This window comes from Lynx canadensis, chromosome B3, assembly GCF_007474595.2.
Source record: "Lynx canadensis isolate LIC74 chromosome B3, mLynCan4.pri.v2, whole genome shotgun sequence".
In the NCBI taxonomy this organism is placed as follows: domain Eukaryota; kingdom Metazoa; phylum Chordata; class Mammalia; order Carnivora; family Felidae; genus Lynx; species Lynx canadensis.
This window is the reverse complement of record NC_044308.2, coordinates 6,326,165-6,348,655: the sequence shown is the minus strand read 5'-3', so window position 1 is coordinate 6,348,655 and position 22,491 is coordinate 6,326,165. Positions and strand designations below refer to the sequence as shown.

Below are 22,491 nucleotides of genomic sequence, written 5' to 3'. Positions count from 1 at the left end.
CTGTGCTGACAGCTCGGAGCCTGGAGCCTGCTTCGGATTCGTGTCTCCCCTCTCTCTCCGCCCTTCCCCGCTTGCACTCTGTCTCTGTCCTCTCTCAAAAATAATAAACATTAAGGAAGGAAGGAAGAAGAAGGAAGGAGAGGAAGGAAGAAAAGAAAGAAAGAAAGAAAGAAAGAAAGAAAGAAAGAAAGAAAGAAAGAAGAAACCAGCCTGTCTCCAGAGGCAAGCTGTCATGTTGTAGAAGGAAGGATTCTTCCAGGAAAAGCATTTGAACAGGTCCTCAAGGTCACATGGGTCAGAGCATGGCGTGTCTGGGCTGGTGAGCTGAATCTCAGCAAGGGAGATCCCGGGGGTGAAGTCGGTCCATCCAGGGAGAACTCAGTCCCCACCCCCCCCAACACACACAGTCACTCAAAGCCAGCTAACCCTTTCCTTTCATTTGTTGCTGTTACAGTTTGTTTCATTAGAATTTTAGAAGCAAATTCCTGTTGTTTGTTAGATCGCAGTAGTTTTCCGGAAAGGCGGACGACCTACAAGATGTTTCCTCTTCAGTTTCTCAAAAACCTTTTTTTAGAGAGATAGTCAGAATACACAAAATAGAGAGGATAGTAAAACGAATCCAAATAAACCCCTGTGTGCCCACCGTTCGACCTCAACAATTTACTAAACTTATGGCCAGGCTTGTTTCACCTGTCACCCCCTTCCTGCCCTTTCCTTCCTCTCGAAGATTATTTTGGAGCTGGTCCCAGAGAGCCCATCATTCCGTCTGGGACTATTTTAGTGGATGATGCTGAGATACGCCGACTCTCTGTAAACTGTTTCAGTTTGCTAGGACTACCATAACAAATACCATAGTCTGGGTGGCCTCAACTACAGACATTTATTTTCTCATCGTTCTGGAGGCCGGGAGTCCAAGTTCAAGGTGTGGGCAGGCTTGGTTTCTTCGGAGCTCATGCGTTCTTCTCCTTGTCTTGTGCATTTATGTCCGTGTCTCCCCCTGTCGGTGTCCTAATCTCCTCTTCTTATAAAGACACCGGTCAGGTTGGATTAGGGCCCCTCCCACTGACCCCGTTTTAACTTAATTACTTCTTTAAAGGCCCTTCCTCCAAGTACAGTCACATCCTAAGGCAGTGGGGGCTAGAACTTCAACACGGTTCGGCTCATAAAATAACGTATCATACCACCATCACCCCTAAAACACCCACATTCCTCATTAGCACCTCACTTTCCCCAACTGGCTTCTTCCTTTGTTTTTCTTCCCCTTTAGTTGCTTGATTCAGGAGCCAAATCCGTCCCTGTACATTGCAGTTGGATGATAGATTTCTTAAACCTTTTACTTATTTTCTTTAAATATTACTGCCCCTCGTTCTCTCTTTCCTTTCTCTACTTTTCAGTGGAAGAGGTCAAAGAAAGCAGAGAGGTGTCTTAAGCCTCTTTTAAATCTCCTTCCCTTCGCTTGTCATAGGCCCCCCACCATGTCAGCCTCGGGCGGGTGGGAGGACTGGATGTGACGTGAAGGGGGCTCCGGATCCCAGGACGAGCTACAGAGCGTATGCTGACACCAGGCACTGGGGGGAGGGCTGCTGATGGGGGGGTCTGGCCATGCTCTCTCTGGATGGCCCTTCTCGGGTCTTCCCTTGGCGGCTTCTTGTCATTTGGGTCTCGACATTTAGTCTCTTCTTGGAGAGCCCTTGTGGCCTGCCCTGGCCTCCTCATCCCGTCCCTCTCAGCATCCCTGCCATGGGGGCCAGCAGTCTCTGTGCTCCATGGTGTGATTCCCCAAGCCCAGAATCCTGCTTGGCGCCTAGAAAGTGCCCTAGAACAAGGACCCAGGTGAGGGACATGAAGTGACAGTTTGTAGGGCGGGAGTGGCAAACCACGTCTCAAACAGATGCGCCTGATGGCTACGTGAGCCTTCCCTTGCGCAGGCCGCGCCGCTCTTGAGCAGATGGCGGGCCATCAAGCCACTGTGAATACTGATCTTGACCAGAGGAAAATCTAAAGAGGGTGTCAGGAGGAAGTTTTACCTCCTCAGCTCACCGCCCACCCCCCCGTCCCCTCAGGTGTCTCTGAGAAAACGGTACCAGACCTTTCCCCATGTGACAGACTAAATCCGTTCCAGACCATGTAACAGAGTCCCTTGCCATTGGACATCTGAGCTGATGGGACTAGAAATTAAGTACAGATCTCTCCCGAACACGAGAATTTCCTAAATGGATACTGAGGCGTTCTCGTGACTTAGAATCCTTCACGCTGCCTTTGAAGGTTGAAGCCATTGAAGACAATCCTGAGTGACAGCAGTTCCCATTTATGTCACACTGATGAGTGCCGGGGCGTGCCGAGCACGTGTTCCTGACCGTCGCTGACGTCTGGAGGGAGGTGCTAGTGTCCTCCACGGGCTCGGGGTCGCACGGCTAGTAAGTGACGGAACCAGCCTTCGGATCGTGTGGCTCTCAACCCCGGCTCAGCACTGCCTCTGTGGTCGTGCCCATCCTGTGTAGGATACGGTTCATCAGGGCCGCACGGGAGCAGGGAGACAGCTGCGTGTTTAAAAATTGCCCCGCCGCGGTGGCCGTGCTCATTACAGTTTGTGTTAATCGCTGTCACTTACAGGGCAGCTGCTGTGTGCCGGGCACTGTCCTAAGCCCTTGATGGGATGTATTAAATCAGCCGTCCCCCTTTTACAGAGGAGGAACCCAGCGAGGTTTCGTGACTCGCTCCAGATCACTGAGCTGCTCAGTGGGTGGTCCGGGTTTTCAACCCAGACCGTCTAGTCCGGAAGCTTATGCTTCTGAACAATGAGCCACATCGCCTGCCCGAGGGACAGACCGCCTCCTGCCGGTACGCTGGGGAGTGAGGAAAGGATTCCCGCTCACATACACTTTCGGTGGAAGGCAAAAGCATATCCAGGGGCTTCTCAGAGCCACAGCAAAGGGCCTGGAAGGTTTGGGCCCCCCTCTTTTGTTCATCCAGCATCTAGAGGCTTCCGAGGGGCCAGCGTCCCTGAGAACACAGGTGGTGGGCACAGCACCGGCCCTCGTGGATCTCCCAGGCTGGTGAGGAACTGCTCACCATGAGGCGGGAAGAGCACAGGGCCACGGTCTGTCCGAGCAGTGAACGTGGAAGGACAGGGACCAGATGTGGCTTTTCAATTTTCCTGTGAGTTGTGACATCAATCTCCCGCATCTAGCATATCACTTAGAGAGAGATGCTCAGGAAATGCCTGTGTAAGGACAGAGCCTGTGTTTCAGAGCCCAGCAGGTGGGGGTTTGAACGCCTGGTTCACAAAGGTTGTCAAGAAAGTTGGCATCAGTATAAAAGCGTGTAGCAAATACCAGTAAGTAAGTGGCAATGACTATTGTCTGTATGTTTCCCGTGAACCGACCTAGAGGAGAAAAGGCGGAAGTCTTAAATGAGCTCGCCTCTGCCTCAGCTTCGTGCCGTTGACCGCATGTCAGCTTTTGCATGTGAGACCAGTGTGAGAAGCTATGCTCGTTGAGCAGAAGATTCTTTCTGTCTCGAGCCTGGTGCAAGTTATGACTCCGCGTACAGAAACAGCTCGGCCCCGGTGGTGATCTCAAAGGATGCCATTCTGCCTTTCTAACTGCACAACCTTCGGAGCTGGTGCCTTACCCGGTGTGGTGGCCCTGGGGTGGGGCCCAGGGGTGGCCCTGGGGTGTTTTTATTGTAGCTCGTGCTCTTCTCGCTCTATTTCAGCCTTTTAAAAGTTATTTTCATTCATTTTCTTTTATCTATTTAGAGAGGGAGAGTACGGCATGGGGGGGAGGGGCAGAGCAAGAAGGAGAGAGAGAATCCCAAGCAGGCTCTGCTCTGTCGGCACACGGAGACCAAGGTGGAGCTTGATCTCATGAACTGCGATATCATGACCTGAGCCGAAATCGAGTCGGACCTTTAACTGAGCCACCCAGGCGCCCCAAATTATTTTCATTCTTAAAAAAAAATTCCTCACCACCTGTTGCAGTCTAGTTCATACGTTTTTTAAGCTAGAAAATATTAAATTTCTTTTGTGATGAATTAAATGAATTGACATTAGCTGATCTGACCATAAATAAAATGTGAAACTGTCAGGATGACAAGTGGGACCCACAAGAGTGCAATTTATCAGTCTTTTAAATTTCTTACTGAGCCGGATACTTCACGGGATCAGACCCAGGACACAGCCCTGGCATGTGGGTGAGATCGATAAATAACACTTGAAAATGCAAGAAGATATAGAAGTCTTAAAGATTTTTTTGAAGTGTATTTATTCTAAAGAGCCTAATCTTTAATTGAAACACTATAGCCGTGAACACGTTGGCTTACTCTTTATCGACTGTATTGATTTCCTAACCCAGACACTGTTTGGAATATAAGTATTTTTGTCGGTGATGATGCAGGAGACCCGTAAAAGAAGGAAGCGTTTTGCTGCATCTTTCTGTGTTTGGCTAAATGCCTTATCCCAATCGTCCAGGATTCATGGTCAGAGCAAAGGACAACTGGATCAAGTCCACCAGCCAAGGAATGAACTAAAAACCATAATTATCCAGTGTGGTTCTTGTGACCTCTGTTTCCCAGATTGCTCTTGAAGTTGAGCCAAGTGACAAAGGGACCATGACTTTGATCTTGATTATAAGAGAGAAATTTTAGGATTTTTAAAGTCACTTCTGCATCAGGGGAAAGGAATAAAAACAACCTGACTTTGGCCCCTATGAGGTGACTGCATCCTTAGGATCAGGAACCTCCCGAGAACTTGTACCCATCCCTGACCAAACACAGAGCTGCCATTGTGGCACGGAAAATGGTCTCAAATGATTTAAATTGCCTTCCCTATGAGTTTAAACATGGAGGCAAGCCCTTCCTTTACTTCTTAACCCTTGAATTTCTGGCATCAGACATCAAGCGGAGAAGAGGTGTCTTCTGTTGCTTGGAGAAGGTGTTGTATAATGTCTTACTGAGTTTAATTAATACTGGGATTTCTTGGGTTGTTTTTTTTTTGTTGTTGTTGTTGTTTTTAAACTATCTTTTGGAACCACAAGGTAAGGCCAGGAAACTCTGCCTTGCTTAGAAGGCAGCATTTCAACCTTAGAAGGCAGGGGAGGTCCTGTACCTAGGGTGACCATATGATTTAGCATCCTAACTTTTGAGAGTACAAGAAGACCTTAATGACTATGTCAGAACAAAAGACCAACTCCGGGACTCTCCCAGGCAAACTAGTATCTACGGCCACCCTGCTGTAGCATACTGTAGAGATCACCCAGGCTCTAAGCCATCTTGTCGTAAGGAGGTGCAGACGGTGATTTTTGTTTGTTTGAGAGAGAGAGAGAGAGAGAGAGAGAGAGAATATCAAACAGCCTCCATGCTCAGCGCACAGCCCAATGTGGGGCTTGATCCCATGACCCTGGGATCATGACCTGAGCCTAAATCAAGAGTCAGGTGCCCAACTGACTGAGCCACCCAGGTGCCCAGACAGTGATTTTTAAGGAACTTCCATTGTGTTTTTACTGCTCAATCTGTCTGAAGACCTTTGATTAGATCATGAGTGCAGATGTTTCCATAAGCTTCTCCTATGTACCATTTTGATTGATGGGGACTCAGTTTTGGATCACATTCATGATTCCAGATTGACCACCACGAGTTGTGTGGCCTCTGCAACCGTTGAGTGTTACCATGGCAGAAGGACACGGAAAGGTGGGAGGGAGGAGGAGGTGGGTGGAGGGAGAACGTGACAGAGAAGGTGGTGCATTTGCAGAGGCTCAAACATCTTGGAAAACCATCTGGCGAGATCATGTGCCGGGAGTCACCGCGCGTGGCGATGGGGCTGAGGGCCCAGAGTTTGGGAACGTGATGGGGGTAGAAAATACCCAGAGCAGAATTGTGGAGAAGCAGTGATGGGCTCTGTGCTTCTAGGAACAGATCTGGATACTTCGCTTTCAGACAGAAAGTGAAGACAGACAGACAGAAAAGATAGTTTTAGATACCACATACCTGCGGAAATAGAGCTAAAAGCACTCACTCTTGAAAATCTTTCAGGGAGAAGGACAAGGCCAGCTCCCATGCTACGCAGAGAGGGCTCTCACTCTAATTTCTGCAGATGTTTTCCTCCCGAGTGACTCCGCTTTGCAGTGGCTTTCACAACACTGAGAAATGACAGGGGCCGCTGGCCCCAAACGCCCACCAGGAGTCACGTTGTTAGCCTGACCAGATCGTTCTCTTGGATTACACTTAGCGGGGAAGATATTTAGGTACTTCTTGCCCGTCCCCGCCACGGTCACGCTGGCCAGTAGTGTGTGCTCGAGTGCCACACGATTCAAACCTCCTCCTTACGGTGCTGTCATTTGTGGCACACCCACCACGTTCTGGGCCCAGGCCTGGCGTGGAGAATATACAGACGACGGTGACTCAGAGTCTCCATCCACCAGGAGCCCTGAGTCTCTGCATCCCTGTCTCTGAGCCAGCTTAGTCACACTGGTGCCGCTTGGGAAATGGCTCCCGTGGAAGTAGCTGCCGGGTGGCCTCAGCTTTGTCCTTCTCCAGGGGCGTGAGGCTGAAGAAAAGTCGTTCTTGTTCTCGGCAGGTTGCCTTTCCCAGATGGCTTGTGGTACTCCTCTTTCTAAGGCCAGGTTCGTGGCTCGTGTTTCGTCCTGTCTTTTAAAAGCTCAACGAGATTAGATACCTAAATCTTGTTACCAGTGCTAAATCCCACAAGGATTAAATACATAGAACCCCATTAAAATCCTCCTGGGATGAAAAAACAGATCCTGTAGCTCTTAGAACAGTCCGGGGAGTGGCTCCCAGTCCCTGAGGATGTTTGGGAACTGTCGTCAGGTGGAAATCCCAGGAGAACCCGGCGCCTCCCAGAAGGCAGAGCCTGGAGCTGGGCCGACACCGTGCCCTTGCCTGGGAGAGAAGGCAGCTTTTCACACAACATCCAAACAGCTTGTCCAGCATTAGGCAGGGCTGGCCCTTCATCCACATCAGATGTATTTGGATTTAATTAAATTGAGGCTCCCGAGGTGTCTCCACCATTAGCTGTAATTGCTTCTCGGTAGTGTAACAGATCTGAGTTTTGTAACCGCCGCAGTGACATCTGAACATCTGTTCTAGGTCTCAGGTAATTAGTCTCAACCTGAGTAAAGATAGACAGGCCTAGGGGGCAGCTGGCTGGCTCACTCAGAGGAGCATGTGACCCTAGATCTCGGGGTCGTTAGAGCCCCACCTTGGGTGCAGGATTACATAAATAAATAAAACTTTAAAAAATTAAAATCTTTGGGGCACCTGAGTGGCTCAGTCGGTTAAGGGTCCGACTTCGGCTCAGGTCACGATCTCGAGATGCTGCATTTTGAACAGTTCTGCAATGCTGCTGCTGCTGGCCCAGGGACAACACTTTGAGAACCACTGGGCTATCGCTAGCGCTTAAATCTCACAGTGATTTAACCTCGATGCTGCTTTTCTGGTTCACTCTTTATAAGAAAGATTACCAGAAAGCACTTGATACGTGCTTTAAAGACTGGCGTTTGCCAGACCTAGAGGAGGTGCCTGGCTGTGTAGAGCAGAGACTCACCCCCTGTAGAAACCTGGCTTTGAGGAAATATGCAGAAAGCTGCTACCAGGCCGACAGCCCTGCTTCCAGAAGCTTCCAAAAGGCAGAGCAATGCCTCCACACGTGAAAGTTGCTTCCTGCAAGTGGAAGGGAAAGGAAAGTCTGAAAAGGAATGGCCCAGAGACAGAGCGAGAGTATGCTTCAAAATCTGCTTTTTCAGGGGCGCCTGGGTGGCTCAGTCAGTTAAGCGTCCGACTTCGGCTCATGTCATGATCTCACAGTTCGTGAGTTCGAGCCCCACGTCGGGCTCTGTGCTGACAGCTCAGAGCCTGGAGCCTGCTTCACATTCTGTGTCTCCCTCTCTCTCTGCCCCTTCCCTGTTCATGCTGTGTCTCTGTCTCAAAACTGAATAAATACAAAAAAAAAAAAATTTTTTTTAAATCTGCTTTTTCATATTTGTCCGAGCCACGGAGGTCCTTATCCCTTATATCAGTGGTTCTCAGCCCCGACTGCACTTGGGAAGCACCTACAGATCTTGTGCGAGACCTCCCATGCCCGGGTCCCACCCCCAGATACTCTGATTTAATTAGTCTGGGGAGGACCCAAGCATTGGTGTTGTTTTACAAGATCCCTGGGTGATTCTTTTTTAAATTTTTTTTTCAACGTTTATTTATTTTTGGGACAGAGAGAGACAGAGCATGAACAGGGGAGGGGCAGAGAGAGAGGGAGACACAGAATCTGAAACAGGCTCCAGGCTCTGAGCCATCAGCCCAGAGCCCGATGCGGGGCTCGAACTCACGGACTGTGAGATCGTGACCTGAGCTGAAGTCGGACGCTTAACCGACTGAGCCACCCAGGCGCCCCCCGATTTTAATTTTTTATTTTTATTTTTTTATTTTTTTATTTTTTTCAACGTTTATTTATTTTTGGGACAGAGAGAGACAGAGCATGAACGGGGGAGGGGCAGAGAGAGAGGGAGACACAGAATCGGAAACAGGCTCCAGGCTCCGAGCCATCAGCCCAGAGCCTGACGCGGGGCTCGAACTCACGGACCGCGAGATCGTGACCTGGCTGAAGTCGGACGCTTAACCGACTGCGCCACCCAGGCGCCTCGATCCCTGGGTGATTCTAATGTGCCATCAGATCGACGCCATCACATCGAAGCTTTGGAGAAAATCTAGAAACCTAGATTGGCCTTTTCAAGTCTTAAGTTACAATTACTTGTTTAAAGTAATTTTTTAAAAAAAATTTTTTTTAATGTTTATTCATTTTTGAGAGACACAGAGACAGCGTGTGAATGGGGGAAGGGCAGAGAGAGAGGGAGACACAGAATCCGAAGCAGGCTCCAGGCTCCGAGCTGTCAGCACAGAGCCTGACGCGGGGCTCGAACTCACGAACGGTGAGATCATGACCTGAGCCGAAGCTGGACGCTCAACCGACTGAGCCACCCAGGCGCCCCTTGTTTAAAGTAATTTAAACAATGGCTGAAATGGTTTGGGCAATGTTTACATGGGTGTAAGCATGTACAAATTCATTGTGCACTTTCCTGAGTATTATGTTATGCCTCATTAAATAAAAATAACAAAGAATAGGGCAGGGGCTCCTGGCTGACTCAGTCAGTGGAGCGTCTGACTCTTGATCTTGGGATGATGAGTGTGAGCCCCATGTTGGGTGCAGAGATTACTTAAAAAAAAATTAGGGTGGCTTTCTGTGTATTGTTAAACAGTGGTTTCCAAGACATATATATTGTTTAAAAAAAGAAACAGTACACAAGGTTACTAAATAATCTGTATGTTACCACTGATATTTTTAAAGAGAATGTTAGAAGTTACCTGTGACCACATCTCTAACGCTATTTAAATTTTGTTCCAGGTGCATGTTTTACCTATTCCGAAAAAATTGTAATGCAGGTTCCTGGGCCTGGCCCTCATTTTACTGAGTCAGCTTCTCTGGGGGTGAAACCCACGGATGCCCATTCCTAACAGCCTCTCTCTCCAGGCGATTCTATACACATCGTAGTTTGAGAACCCCTGCACGGGCTGTGCTGGACTGGCTTGGGCCGCATCCCTCTGTGAGAGGCGCTTGGCCCATGGCCTGCTGGTTAGGGAAGAAGCTGTTTAGCCCTCATTGGGGGTGTCAAAACCTCTGAGCTGGTGCCGAGGTCAACCGCTCGTGTTTCCATTATAAATTTTTTTTTAAGTTTATTTATTTATTCTGAGACAGAACACAAGCCAGCAGGGGAGGGGCAGAGAGGGAGAGAGAGAGTCCCAAGCTGGCTCCACACTGTCAGCACAGAGCCCAGTGTGGGGCTCGAAGTCACGAACTGTCAGATCATGACCTGAGCCGAAACCAAGAGTCAGATGCTTAAGCGACAGAGCCCCCCAGGCGCCCCGTGTTTCCGTGATAAACCCACGGTCTCCTCACGCCGTGTGTCGTGTGCACGCGTCTTGCCAACATCCCTCTTTCCCTGTTAGGTTTCATTTTAAGTCGGCTCCCCGAAGAGCCTGGGGCTGGGTCTTAGAAGGATGTGACAAACCCCTCCACCCACGTAGGGCACTACCCTCCTCCTCTTAGCAAAGCTGCTGAGGCAGAACACAGCTTCGCAGGCTTCCCCGTGGAGCCAGCTGAGACCATCCCTCCTGGGCAAACAAGGCCGCCTCCGTGCAGAGGTCTCCTCTGTGTCCTTCTGAATGCGTCCGTCTCCCTCGGCGCTCTGTCCTTACGTCACCAAAAACATTTTATCCTTATTCTATAGAGCATCCTGGCCGTCCCGCTGGACTGAATTTGTCTTTCCGTCCTTCCCCCAGGCTGACAAGAAGATCCTGTAATAACATACACTTGGTACTTTTCTTAACACCATGAGTCATTGTACACATGGGTATAGAGTTGTGTTTTGGAGCCTGAGAAGCTAATCCCAAAGGGTTTTGCTCTTGCTTTCATGTATGTCTGTGTGCGAACAAATGTGCTCACGCACGCCCTGAATACCTGTTTTATTTATGTATTTATTATTATTTATTTCTACTTTTGAGAGAGAGAGTATGAGTGGTGGAGGGGCAGAGGGAGAGGGAGAGAGAATCTTAAGCAGGTTCCATGCTGAGCACAGACCCCGACGCAGGGCTTGGTCCCCTGACCCTGAGATCAAGACCTGAGCTGAAATCAAGAGTTGGACGCCCAACCGACTGAGCCACCTAGGTGCCCCATGAATATCTGTTTTGATTTCCATGTGCATCTAGAAGGTTTTTCCACAACCCACCTTCAAAGAGCATTGCACATCTGTTTGATACATCTGTCTATACCTCTCCTCATGGGCCCTACTAAGACCACGTCTCCTCCCTACTGAGGAGCATCTGGAAACTTCTCTCCAGGTAGCCCAAGAGAATTGTCTGTCTGTATATCTGTCTCTCTCTCTCTCTCTCTGAACACACACACATACACACACACACACACACACACACACCCCGCTCTCTCTGTTACTATCTTAGCACCCATTTAGTAACCCTCCAGCTCACGTTTTTTCCAGTCTTTGTTGCGCCTACAGTGATGGAGTGGCCTTCCCTCTCTGCCCACAGGCTGCACCTGGGAATTTGGAGCCATGGTAAACTACATCAAGAAGACCTATCCCCAGACCCAGCTGGTCGTCGTGGGCTTCAGCCTGGGCGGTAACATCGTGTGTAAATACCTGGGGGAGACTCAGGCCAACCAAGAGAAGGTCCTGTGCTGTGTCAGCGTGTGCCAGGGGTACAGCGCGCTGAGGTGAGTGGCCTCCCTGCCTGTTTCTGCCTGCCTCTCTCCCCCGTCGGGGTCTTTGGTTTGCGCTCCACTCATTGAGGTGCCCCAGTCAGTGCTCCAGCGCTGGCCGGGGAAGACCAGAGGGACCGTGGAAGTGTCTGGGCCTTGGAGGCACCTTGGTTTGCTTCCACATCACACATGGGAGTTGTCTTACCAGACTCCTTAAGCCCGATCCGCAGCTGTACTCGGCGATCAGATCTGTAACTGAATAGGCCGCGGTTTCCCTGTGGAGTCTCTGCGAGGTGATTTTATCTGTTCGTGCTGCAGAAGTTTTGTAAGAACTGTGGGTTTACCAAAGAACACGAGACGGGTAACCCAGAATCTGGGAGCGGGGTCTTATGACCCCAGATCCTTCCTGCCTACAGAAGAGTTGAGTCTCAAAAGACATGGGGAAGGATCTGTAGAAACCGGTGAATCTGTGCCCTCACCTTCAAATACTAGTCTCCGTTCGGCATCCCAGACATCACCACAAGGGAGACGACCTGCTAGATAAAGGTTTATCTTACCCCTTAGTCTCCTGCCCACAGAGCCCCGCAGGATGAGCCCTAGGAGCGCATTATCATCTGCTCTGATTCCCCCTCAAGATCAGTGCTGCCCCAGATCTCCCGAGAGCCAGCAGACACACACGCTCATTCATTCACGCACACTTCTCCAGACTCTTCAAATGCATTCACATTTTACCTGTACTCACTCTACATGATAATGGCTTTTGTATAACGCATGGGTATGACCGATTATTAAAGATCTCTTGAGGAAATCCAGTATTGCACAAGAAAGTAAAAAAAGTCTCCGTCATTGATCCGACCTAATACCAAACAGTCCTTATAGTTAACAAATGATTCCTTCCTTTTGGTCTCCCGTTATCTCTCAAAATGCTGCTTAAACCTGTTTCGGCATTTGCTGATGGATAGAGGCTGTCTGTTGTTTCCAAAGATACATGTTAACTGGAATTTGAAGCCGGCACAGCCAAAGGGCAAATGCAAGCCTAGAATTCAGCCTCTGCCCATGAGGCGTAAAGCTGGCCAAAAAGGAGGATTTAAATGGGCCCGAAAGAAGACTTGAAAAACATCCCTGACGGAACCGTTCCTGAGTTCTAGGGCCGAGGCCTGGGTTCTAGTTTTCCTCGCCTGCACGGTGGGGAGACAATACTAATAAATTGTACCTACCTCGTAGTGCCGCTGTGAGGGTCAGAGGAGTGCACACGTGTGCAGGACAGGGACGTAGAGAGTCCGCCAGTGACCAATAATGACCATCGTTCATGGTGGGACAAGAAGGTAACGCTAGTGGGTCACAAAGACCAGTCTGGTGAACTGGTGACAGTTTCACTGCATTAAGAACCCCTCGGGGGACCATCTTAGAAATATATCCAGTTTCTTGGGTCCCAGCCCTGGAGATTTGGGCTCCAGAATCTGGGGCATGAGGCCAGGAATCTGCATTTGGACACATTCCACGAGTGACTTCTGATATTTAGCCACATTTAGCAGCCACTGGGCCTGGGGACCTCAGCGGCCCCTCCAGCTCTAGTATCATGGGCCGAAGTGATGATACTAGATACCCCTCATCCTCCTGCCAGGAATCCTCCCATTCACTGCCCTCTGTGCTCCAGAGAGCCAGCTGAAAGGACACGTCCCTTGATCTTGGCTGGAAATATCCAGTTCCCAATTCATAGCTGTTATGTAACCGGAGTTAACCAAGTCGCTGAGAGAGTAAGGTCCCTACCACAGGATTCAGGGGAACGGGTCCTGACACGAGGACCCTGCCTGCTCTCGCCTGACAGATGGTCCGGTTTTCAGCAAGCCTTCTATCACCTGTAAGATTGGAATCACCAGAGTCCCTTCCTAAACCCAGTGCTCTGAGCACGGACTTTGTGTCCAGAGAGCACAGCATTTGATAAGTGGGAGGATGTAGGACAAGTTTGTTTTCTTTTTTCTTTCTTTTTTTTTTTTTCACCAAGACACAAGATCTTAAACCACCGCAGCTTCTTTTCCTTTTGCTGCAGCAGCGCCATCTGCTGTTGGCAAGAGCATATGATCCGTGCGGTTGGTGAACTAAGGGGTTTGCCCTCACGCGAAGGGAGCTTAAAATCTGCTAAGTTTAGACTCTGTGAGGTGCCGTACATTTTGCAGACAGTCTACACCACCTTCCTTTGAGACCTCAGAGATCTTCACACTCATACTTACTCATTATCACATCAGCCTCGTACAGTAAGGAGACCAAGAGGCAACTTCATCCTCGGGAGCACAGAGAACCCACACTAGGGCCACGATCCTGTGGCCCTACGTACACACTGGAAGTGGTGGCAGGTCAGGGGGACCCCATCGCCCTGTGTGTGCGGGCACCGCCCTGGGCTCGGGTGCCCTCAACGTTTTAATGAAATCTACTCCCCGAAGGACAGTGCCTTACTCAAAACCAGTGTCACCTTTTTTTCCTGCCAAGGCTTGAGGGCGATGAGCCTTTGCGGCACTGGGACGATGGCAGCCACGCTTCCTTTACGCCGAGGTGGAGCAGGGAGGGCCCGTCTGCCTCTGCCGGGGCCCCACGGGAGTCCGTGCTGCCGGTAAATCTCTCCTAGTTGAGCCTAGAGAACCGCTTGCCAGTGACCCGTCCCCTCCCGCCGGCTTCTCACCCCGGTAGCGTACCAGCCCCGTAGCCAGAGCCAACCCCAGGCCAGCAGCCGTGCCCGCTTGCCGTAGTTCGCAAAGCCTAGCTGCCACCAGAGAAGCTCATCTAGGATGTGCCGAACCACCCGAGAGCAGGATACAAGAACCCGAAATGCCTGCCGTCTCGTAGACTTCGCGTAGTTCCCTCAGCGCAGGCAGCTGCCAGCCAGTCCCGGAAACGTGTGCGGTCAGACTGAGTGCAACTCTGGTTGAATTAGTCATTTGAAACGTTCCTGCAAAGACTCTTGATTCTAAGTTCGTGCAGTGAGTGGCGATCGGCCAGGAGTGGCGGGGCCAGAAGCTTACCTGCAGGTTAATTCGTTCCTTGATTCGTTTGGTTCCTTCGGCCAAGACACCCTTCTAGGTAACAGGGACGCAGCCGGGAGCAAGGCGGAAAAATTTCCTGCCCTCATGGAGCTTAAAGAAAAGGGAAGGAAAGCCTTTTTGGGGGGCTGGTTTCCGATCAAATCGCGTCTTCGTTCCTAAGGGAGCCCTCAACAATCTGGCATTGCAGAATCTGCCGGTAATAATATGATTCGAATCCAGGTGTGTCATTGCAGTTGGGGGATGAGAGACAGCCTGTGTCTGAGGACCTCACGGCAGTTCTCGACAGTAGAAGGATGTTTACAAAGCAGCAAACCAACCGATACGCGTCACTAATAGATTCCACACTAGGCATCTGGGTGCCCAGGAAGTCCCCAGTCAAGCGAGGCCAGAGGGGAGGGATCTTGGAAGGAGGTGAGGGTAGGCACAGGGTCCAGGTGGGGGGGGGGGCCTTAAAGGACAACAGACAAGTTCCCAGGTCTCCGTGTCGGTCGGCTCCTGGCTGGGGGAGCGTGTGAGCACCGCTGGGTCTCAGCACGGTGCTTTCCGCAAGCTTCCCTGCCGCAGAGAACACCAGACATCACTTTCCAGCCAAATGGCGTATATATTCTCTCGTTTGCTCTGCGTGGGCAAACCCCAGACTATGGCTGCGTCTATGACAAAAGCAAGGGCTGTCATTCATAAAGTCCCTCTATAGACTTGTCCCTTCATCGGATCTGTGTTTATAGTGCAAGAACTGTATGCCGGTTTTAACAATCAGTAATTTTGCATCAGGGCCAAGCATGGGGGGAGAATCTGCTAAGTTTAGACGAAGCTCTGTGGGCAGAACTCCAGCCTGGAAGAATGCTTGGCTTTTCCACCACTGGGGTGTGAAGCTGACCAGATGGCTTGCCCTTAGTGTCTTGGGGGTTTTTGTTTATTCTTTATTGCTAATTCTTTCCTCTCAGAAAAATGAGGGTGACAGACCCTTTTGCGTAGTAATCCCGTTCCTATAAAAGGACATCCTCAGGGCAAATAGTCTGATGAGGCAGAGAGGGGACTGGCAGTCCCTACCCTTGTCCGAGCTCCGTGCCCCACCCTACCCCAAAACCCCGCTGGCTGGAATGAAGGATTCTGGGCCCACGTCCCGGTGCAGAGCTGGTTTTCTTTCGCTTGCACTCTCAAGCTGAACTAGCTAGAGGTGATGACCTCTCCGCAGGTCAGCCCTGTCCCCCGAACCAGCTGCCAGCCAGAAGCCCTCTTGCCTGGGTCTCTCCGGACCAGACGCTCCACCGTCCTTCCTCCCAGAGGCCACGCCGTTCAAGGCTGTTTGGTTTTGCCCCCAGGACAGTACGACTGTCTTGCAGGGCCAAGCTAGAGATAACCGGCACCTGTCCAGCAGGAGGAATAGTCATAAAATATCCACAAATCACAGTGGAAAACAAGGGAGATTTTACATTTAAAAATCAAGAAAATGTGTAACATAAAAGAACGTGTATATTTAAAGTAGTGAGGATACATCGGGTTCTGTGCTGACAGTGTGGAGCCTGCTTGGGATTCTCTCTCTCCAACTCTCTCTCTGCCCCTCCCCCTCTCCCTCTCTCTCCCTCTAACTGTGTGTCTCAAAAATAAATAAACATGAAAAAAGTAATGAGGAGCGCAACTATGTAAAAATAAGTAGAATGGTGGAAATGGGAAGTCCTAGTTTAACGGATATAAACTTCCAGATTCACAAGACGGACAAATTCTGGAGATTTATGACACATCACTGTGAATATGCTTAACGCTACTGGACTGTGTACTTAAAAATGGTTAAGGAGGTAAATTTTATGGTATGTGTTTTTTTTTTACCACCATGATTAAATTTTTAAAAAGAAAAAAATAAAAGATTGTAGATGGGCAAAACTTGGAAGAGAAACTCCCCTCCCCAGAGAAAAACAGTTTTCTTACACTGGTGTGATAACATGCCAGGAGATGCTTAACATGGTTTGATTTTAAAGTTTCTTTAGCACATTACGTTCAAGGTATGTTGTAATATTGCCTACGTCCACGTCTTCATTTGTAGCACGCCTGCCTTGTTGTCCCTTTTTGGAATGTTAGGGTCACGCGTGCCCAGGTTCACAGAACCTGCGTCTCATTCACATCCTCCACGTTTTCTGGAAGACCACAGAAAAGATGTTTGGCCGCCCTCGCAGGGTCTCAGCACTCTGAGATATAATTTACTTGAGCCGGGAGACTTGAATTCCTTTGGGTGTTAGGTGCGTGCTTTCCCCCAGCTCATTCTCTTCCGACTTCAGTTCCTTTTTTTTTTTTTTTTTAATTTTTTTTTTCAACGTTTATTTATTTTTGGGACAGAGAGAGACAGAGCATGAACGGGGAGGGGCAGAGAGAGAGGGAGACACAGAATCGGAAACAGGCTCCAGGCTCCGAGCCGTCAGCCCAGAGCCTGACGCGGGGCTCGAACTCACGGACCGCGAGATCGTGACCTGGCTGAAGTCGGACGCTTAACCGACTGCGCCACCCAGGCGCCCCTTCAGTTCCTTTTAATCAGTGCTTAGTCCACTCGTTTTGCAAACTCTGAGTTGGGAGGTTGAGCTTTCTCTGAGCAGAGCCCCCCAGCAGCGTGAAGTGCTTGGCTCTGCTCCTCCCTGCCCGGGTGGATTGCCCTGAACGTGACTGTGGATGCCTGTTTCCTTTGGATCCTCTTCTGAGTGATCTAAAAATCCGTCTTCTTCCACAACCTTTTATTTTTATTTTTTTAATATTTTTTTTAATATTTGCTTATTTTTGAGAGACAGAGAGAGAATAGAGAGCATGAGGGAGGGAAAGACAGAGAGAAAGGGAGACACAGAATCCAAAGCAGGCTCCAGGCTCTGAGCTGTCAGCCCAGAGCCGGACGCGGGGCTCAAACGCACAAACCACGAGATCATGACTTGAGCCGCGGTCGGATGCTTAACCGACTGAGCAGGCACCCCACCCACAACACCTTTTAAAACTCTCATAACTGTTCCGATAGAAACCGCTCACCAGCAGGTGGCTGGGAAACCAGTGCAGAAAATATCTTATTATTTAACATTACAGTGATCAGAAACAAAGGCATTTTAAAAGAACTTTGTTTGTTTTGATAAAAGGTAGGTGGACAGATGGATGGATAAAGTTCTTTCAAAATCCACACATGTCCCGGTGAAGCCTGCTGCTTTAGGAGGTACTCTGCTTCTCATTTGCAGTCTCGATGACAGAATAGCTTTGTGACTCTCGGGAGGCATCAGCCCCGGCAGAGTCATCCTGGTTCTTTCTGAAGTGGATGAAACCTGCCTTCCTGGAGGATTCAGAGCCTTCTCCTGACTGTTCATTATGACACATCTCTCTTGTGCCCTCGGTGGCCAGACTCTCCTGATGGCTCAGCCCAGGGAGCCCATCCTGCTGTCCCCTCTCTCTCGTAGAGAACGTAGCCATCTAGAGACAAGCCAAGAACATGGAGGTTTGGAGGCGCCAGGGTGGCTCAGTCAGTTGAGCACCCAACTCTTGGTTTCGGCTCAGGTCATGGTCTCATGGTTCATAGGTTCAAGCCCCGTGTCAGGCTCTGCACTGACAGCACAGAACCTGCTTGAGATTCTCTCTCTCCCTCTCTCCCTCTTAAAAATAACAAATATTTTTAAAAGAAGAACACAGAGGTTCTGCTGTTTGGACAAGTAAAGGGGTTCATTCATTGTCTGGAGAGCCGAAGTCCCCTGTCTTTGGTGCCCAATTTGTGGCTTGCTTCAAACAACGTCTGCCAGATGTCACCCAAATGTTCTGTTCATATTTTTCCACCTTGGACCTTGGGCTCAACCCAGGAATGTGTTTTCTTGCGGAGAGCACTCTTCTGCTTCTCTTGCTGGAAGTTTCCCTCAGAGCCACCCAGGGGCCTCCACAGGGTTCCTTCCAGTCCTGGTCCCATGTCAGCAAGTCCTGCTGATGCCCGTGAAACCTTGCTTGCTCTCCTCTGAGTTTCGTTCACCCTGTGTGTGTGGCCCGCCCGGGGGCCTGTCACTACCCAAGACCGCAACAGTGTGTCCTTCCCTGTCCTTCCCCATTTGCTGGCAGTCAGTCCGCCATGTTGTCAGGGTTTCAGCTGAGTGTTCTCTTCCCTCCTGATCCATTCGCCTTGGTTTCCAGGCAGACGTCTGTCCCGTCCTTAGGAGATACACGCCGCATCTTTCTGAGGAGCCTGCCCGCCCCCCAGGTCTCCTCAGCCAGGGCCAGAATCCAGACCTCTTACCACCACCAGCTGGCCAGCTCTCCACTCACCACATCGACCATTAACAGGAGCAGCGAAACACCACTAAAGTCCTCTGTCGGGCCTGTGATAAAGCTGTCTAGCTACCTCAGCCATAGAGCAATCAGTATGAAATGGATTCTCTCATTCAAGCCCCTGATCTGTCAGATGAGGCTTGGTGAGGTGAAGTGGTTTTGCAGAGTCTGGTGACCTATGTGGTGGGGTCGGATGGGCGGTATTCAGGTCCCTGCTCCGACTCTCACCAGCCGGGTGGCCTGGACGTCTCGTGAGACCTTCATGCCGCCGCCCGCCCCAAGGCCCCCGGCCCATCTGCCACACCAGCCTGCTCCTGCCTCCTGCCTCCTGCCTCCTCTCGCTGCAAAAACAGGGCAGCAAAATGGGAGTTCGGCCTCAATGGGAACTGCGCTGTGCTCCACACGACCCACCGGTCTCTTTGCCGTCCCTGAGAATGATTGTTGAGGCTCACAGTTACCCGGTTAAGACTAACTTCGACTTTTCTCTGTATCTCTTTGAACTTTGATCTCTTCAGCAGGGCAAATAATTTTCAGTAGCTCATAATCTAAAATAATTGTCTATTTTCTTTTTCTTCTTCCTCCTTCATTACGATGGAAAATTTTAGGCACATATAAAGTAAAAAGAGTAAGATCTTGAATTCCCGGGTACCCATCACCCACTTAAGCAATGCCTAGCTCACAGCCACTCTCGTTCCTCCACAGCTCAGGCACACCCTGCTACCCCAGAAGCTGATTATTTTAAAGCAAATCCCAGGCATCATATCATTTCATCTGAAAATACTTTACTAGTTTGCACTGAAAGACTCTAAGAACTTTTTCTTATGTAACCACAGTACCATTATCATGCCAAGAAATGAATGATTCCCTGATATCCCATTTCTACTCAGCGTTCAGATTTCCCTGATTATCTCACAGAAGGTTTTTAAATTTTTTTTTCTTTTTTTTTTTCAACGTTTTATTTATTTTTGGGACAGAGAGAGACAGAGCATGAACGGGGGAGGGGCAGAGAGAGAGGGAGACACAGCATCGGAAACAGGCTCCAGGCTCCGAGCCATCAGCCCAGAGCCTGACACGGGGCTCGAACTCCCGGACCGCGAGATTGTGACCCGGCTGAAGTCGGACGCTTAACCGACTGCGCCACCCAGGCGCCCCTCACAGAAGGTTTTTAATAGTTGGCTTGTTTGACCAGGATCCACGTAATGCCTATGCATGGCATTTGTTGATCTGTCTCGTAAGTTTCTTTTAGTCTATAGGTTCTCCTCTCGGGTTTCCCTCCATATGTTGTTGTTGTTGGGATTGAAGAAATGAGGCCTTTTAAAAAACATATGGAATGAATGCATTTATAACACATTGCCCTTGATTATGTTTTATTCAACCAGTATAAAGTTAAGTGTCAGTTCCTTAATTTTATACACAAAGGTGGTGAAAGACAGTCCCTGTGTATGCTGAGCAGTAAAGCAGAGATGCTGGGAATCAGCGTCAGCCAGCATTGATGGAGGGAGATGGTTCCAGCATCCTTATTCCCTGTCCTCCTCGAGCCCAGGGCCCCTGTGCGTCCCCCAGAGCCTCTCAGTGAGTGGTGCCTGTGATCTTCAGTCAAGAGAGCCTCCGCAGTGCTGTCGTTCAGGTCTTAATGTTTATGGTCAGCACCTCCCCACTTCCTGCCTTATGCGTTCCCTCTAATATGAAGGACGTGCTAACCAAAGCAGTTACGAAGGCAGCAAAGGAAGAAACGGACAAAGGCAGGAGAAAGCTGGGATAACGAGACTGTCTGCTCTCTGAGGAGGGGGCAGCCTGGGTCCAAGGTCAGAGGAGGGGATGCCAGCGGAGGAAGCAGATTCTGGCTCATGGATTGGGTGACTTCCCTCCTTCCTCCTCGCTCAGACCAAGAGGCAAGTGTCCAGATCCCTGGGGACCCCACCCACTGTGGGGTCCCACCCACAGTGATCTGACCTATCCTTTCTGTGTCTGCGGCATTTGGGGAGCCCCCCGTGCATGTATAGAATGGCCTTTTGACCTTTGAAGGCAGTGTTAGCTTTCCCACGGTTTATGTGAACTTCAGCCCACGTTTTATGAGCATGTCACACACCATTAAAGCCACAAACCCTTCTGCTTTTAACCTCCCGCTACCTCTTACTTTTTAACCACGGTATTATGGGAAATGTTTGCCGTTCCAAAATTGAAGGGTGGCAGCCTTGGGGGGAAATAACTTTTATAAACTCTTCTGGATTAAAAAAAAAAAAAACAAAAAACCTATGAACCACCCCGTCCCCTCTTTGGCCGTCTGGGATAGGAAACCGATGGACCCCGCGTAGGAGTGGTGACACCCGGGTTCACCCCCAGAGTGGAAGCAGGCCTCGAGACCCAGACGTCTGCAAGGTGGGAGTTAGCATGGACCCGGTGATGTTTGGGTTCACACCCAGGGAAGAGAGCACTGAGCAGGGAGGGCCGAGCCAGGCGGTGGGAATTAGCACACTGGTGTTTGCTCACCTGTCGTGTGGCCGAGGAAATCTGCGCAGGTGCGCAGAGAAGGCCGCACTTTCCCTTGACCTGAGTGCGTGGTGGTCTCCTAATCTAGAGTGGGGACAATACTACCTGCCTTTTACTGCTGGGGCTCAGGCGGTGGCCCTCAGGTCAGGTAGGCCTAGTCATGCTGCCGGTGCATAGTAGCCTGAGGGGGGAAAAGACCAGAACCAGCCGCCGCAGCCGCGCCCAGGGAGGGTGGGTCGCCCGTCGTCTTCTTCCGTTTCCTTGCCCCTTAAACATTCTAAGGCTAATCAATAGGAAGCCCACCCTTGTATGCTTTCCTTTTGCCTCTCAAACAGCGACCGAGAAGTTCTTTTAAGTTTTTCCCTGCACTGTGCCTCTCCACACCCCCACCCCCACCCACCCCCCTTACGTACTCGTTCACTAAGCCAGAAAAACCATCTGGCCAGGTGGGAAGCCGAATGGACGTGTTCAAATGCCAGTACTGACAGGTCCTGAGAAAGGCCACTGTGCCGCAAGGGGGTGTCGGGACTGCCACCCACAAAGCCTGTGCCCCCAGAGAGCTTCCCCGCTGGGGCCTTGCATTCAGCCCTGCGGCTCCCCTGCGGAGAGCTGGAGACCACCCCGCAAAGACCCGTGTTCTGGGGCGGGAGCCAGTGCCCTCCTCCTCCAGGGACAGGTGCCGTGAGCACCTTCTCGGGGCCCCAGCGCGTGCCGCTAGCGGGTCCCTGCAAGGCCTCCCGGCAGCACATCCTCCAGCGCGTCTTCCAGGGCGCGGTCTCTCACTCCCCCCGTGGTTCTTTCAGGGCCCAGGAGACCTTCATGCAGTGGGACCAGTGCCGGCGCTTCTACAACTTCCTCATGGCGGACAACATGAAGAAGATCATCCTCTCGCACAGGTGCGTCGCCTTCCGTGCCCCGTCAGGAGACCGTTCCCCTCTGAGCTCATTCCCGAGTCACGAAGGCCAGAACTCGCGGTTCTCCAGGAGGACGAGAGAGGCAGGGTTGCTGCAGATTCTCTGCCGACCGCTTTGTGACTCGCTCAGAAGCAAACTGGTCCCGAGCTACCCAATTCGCCCACTCGCTTTCTGCTTTCGTGATTCCCCACGTACCCAAGACGAGGAACCATTCTACGCCATTCTTGCCCAAACTAGAGCAACCCCAAGGGGGCCGGTCATCGTCTGGGGACCTTTCTCCTTAGGCTGCTCTCGTGCACGCCTCTGCGTGTTCCCCATGCCGGTCTTGCCTCGCTCCTGCTCACAGTGCTTGGGTGGGGTCGCCCCTGACCACGCTTGGAGCGGCGCCCGGCGTGCGGGACAGGTCAGTAGGTATTGGCGATGGCTTTATCGTCGTGATTGTTAATAGTCACACCGTCCCTCCCCCTTCCCCTGCACCCGCCTTCCCTCTAGCCGGCCTGGG

At 50.7% G+C, this 22,491-nt stretch overlaps 1 protein-coding gene across 1 annotated transcript in view; it reads left to right on the top strand.

Annotated features, from left to right (window-relative positions):
* The window catches only part of ABHD2 (abhydrolase domain containing 2, acylglycerol lipase), a 105,645-nt gene that overhangs the window by 68,893 nt on the left and 14,261 nt on the right, over positions 1–22,491 (top strand). Inside the window, exons 7-8 of the mRNA XM_030317409.1 lie at positions 11,110–11,293; positions 21,879–21,971. Coding sequence (XP_030173269.1) covers positions 11,110–11,293; positions 21,879–21,971 — 277 coding nt within the window. The remainder of the gene's footprint in view (positions 1–11,109; positions 11,294–21,878; positions 21,972–22,491) is intronic.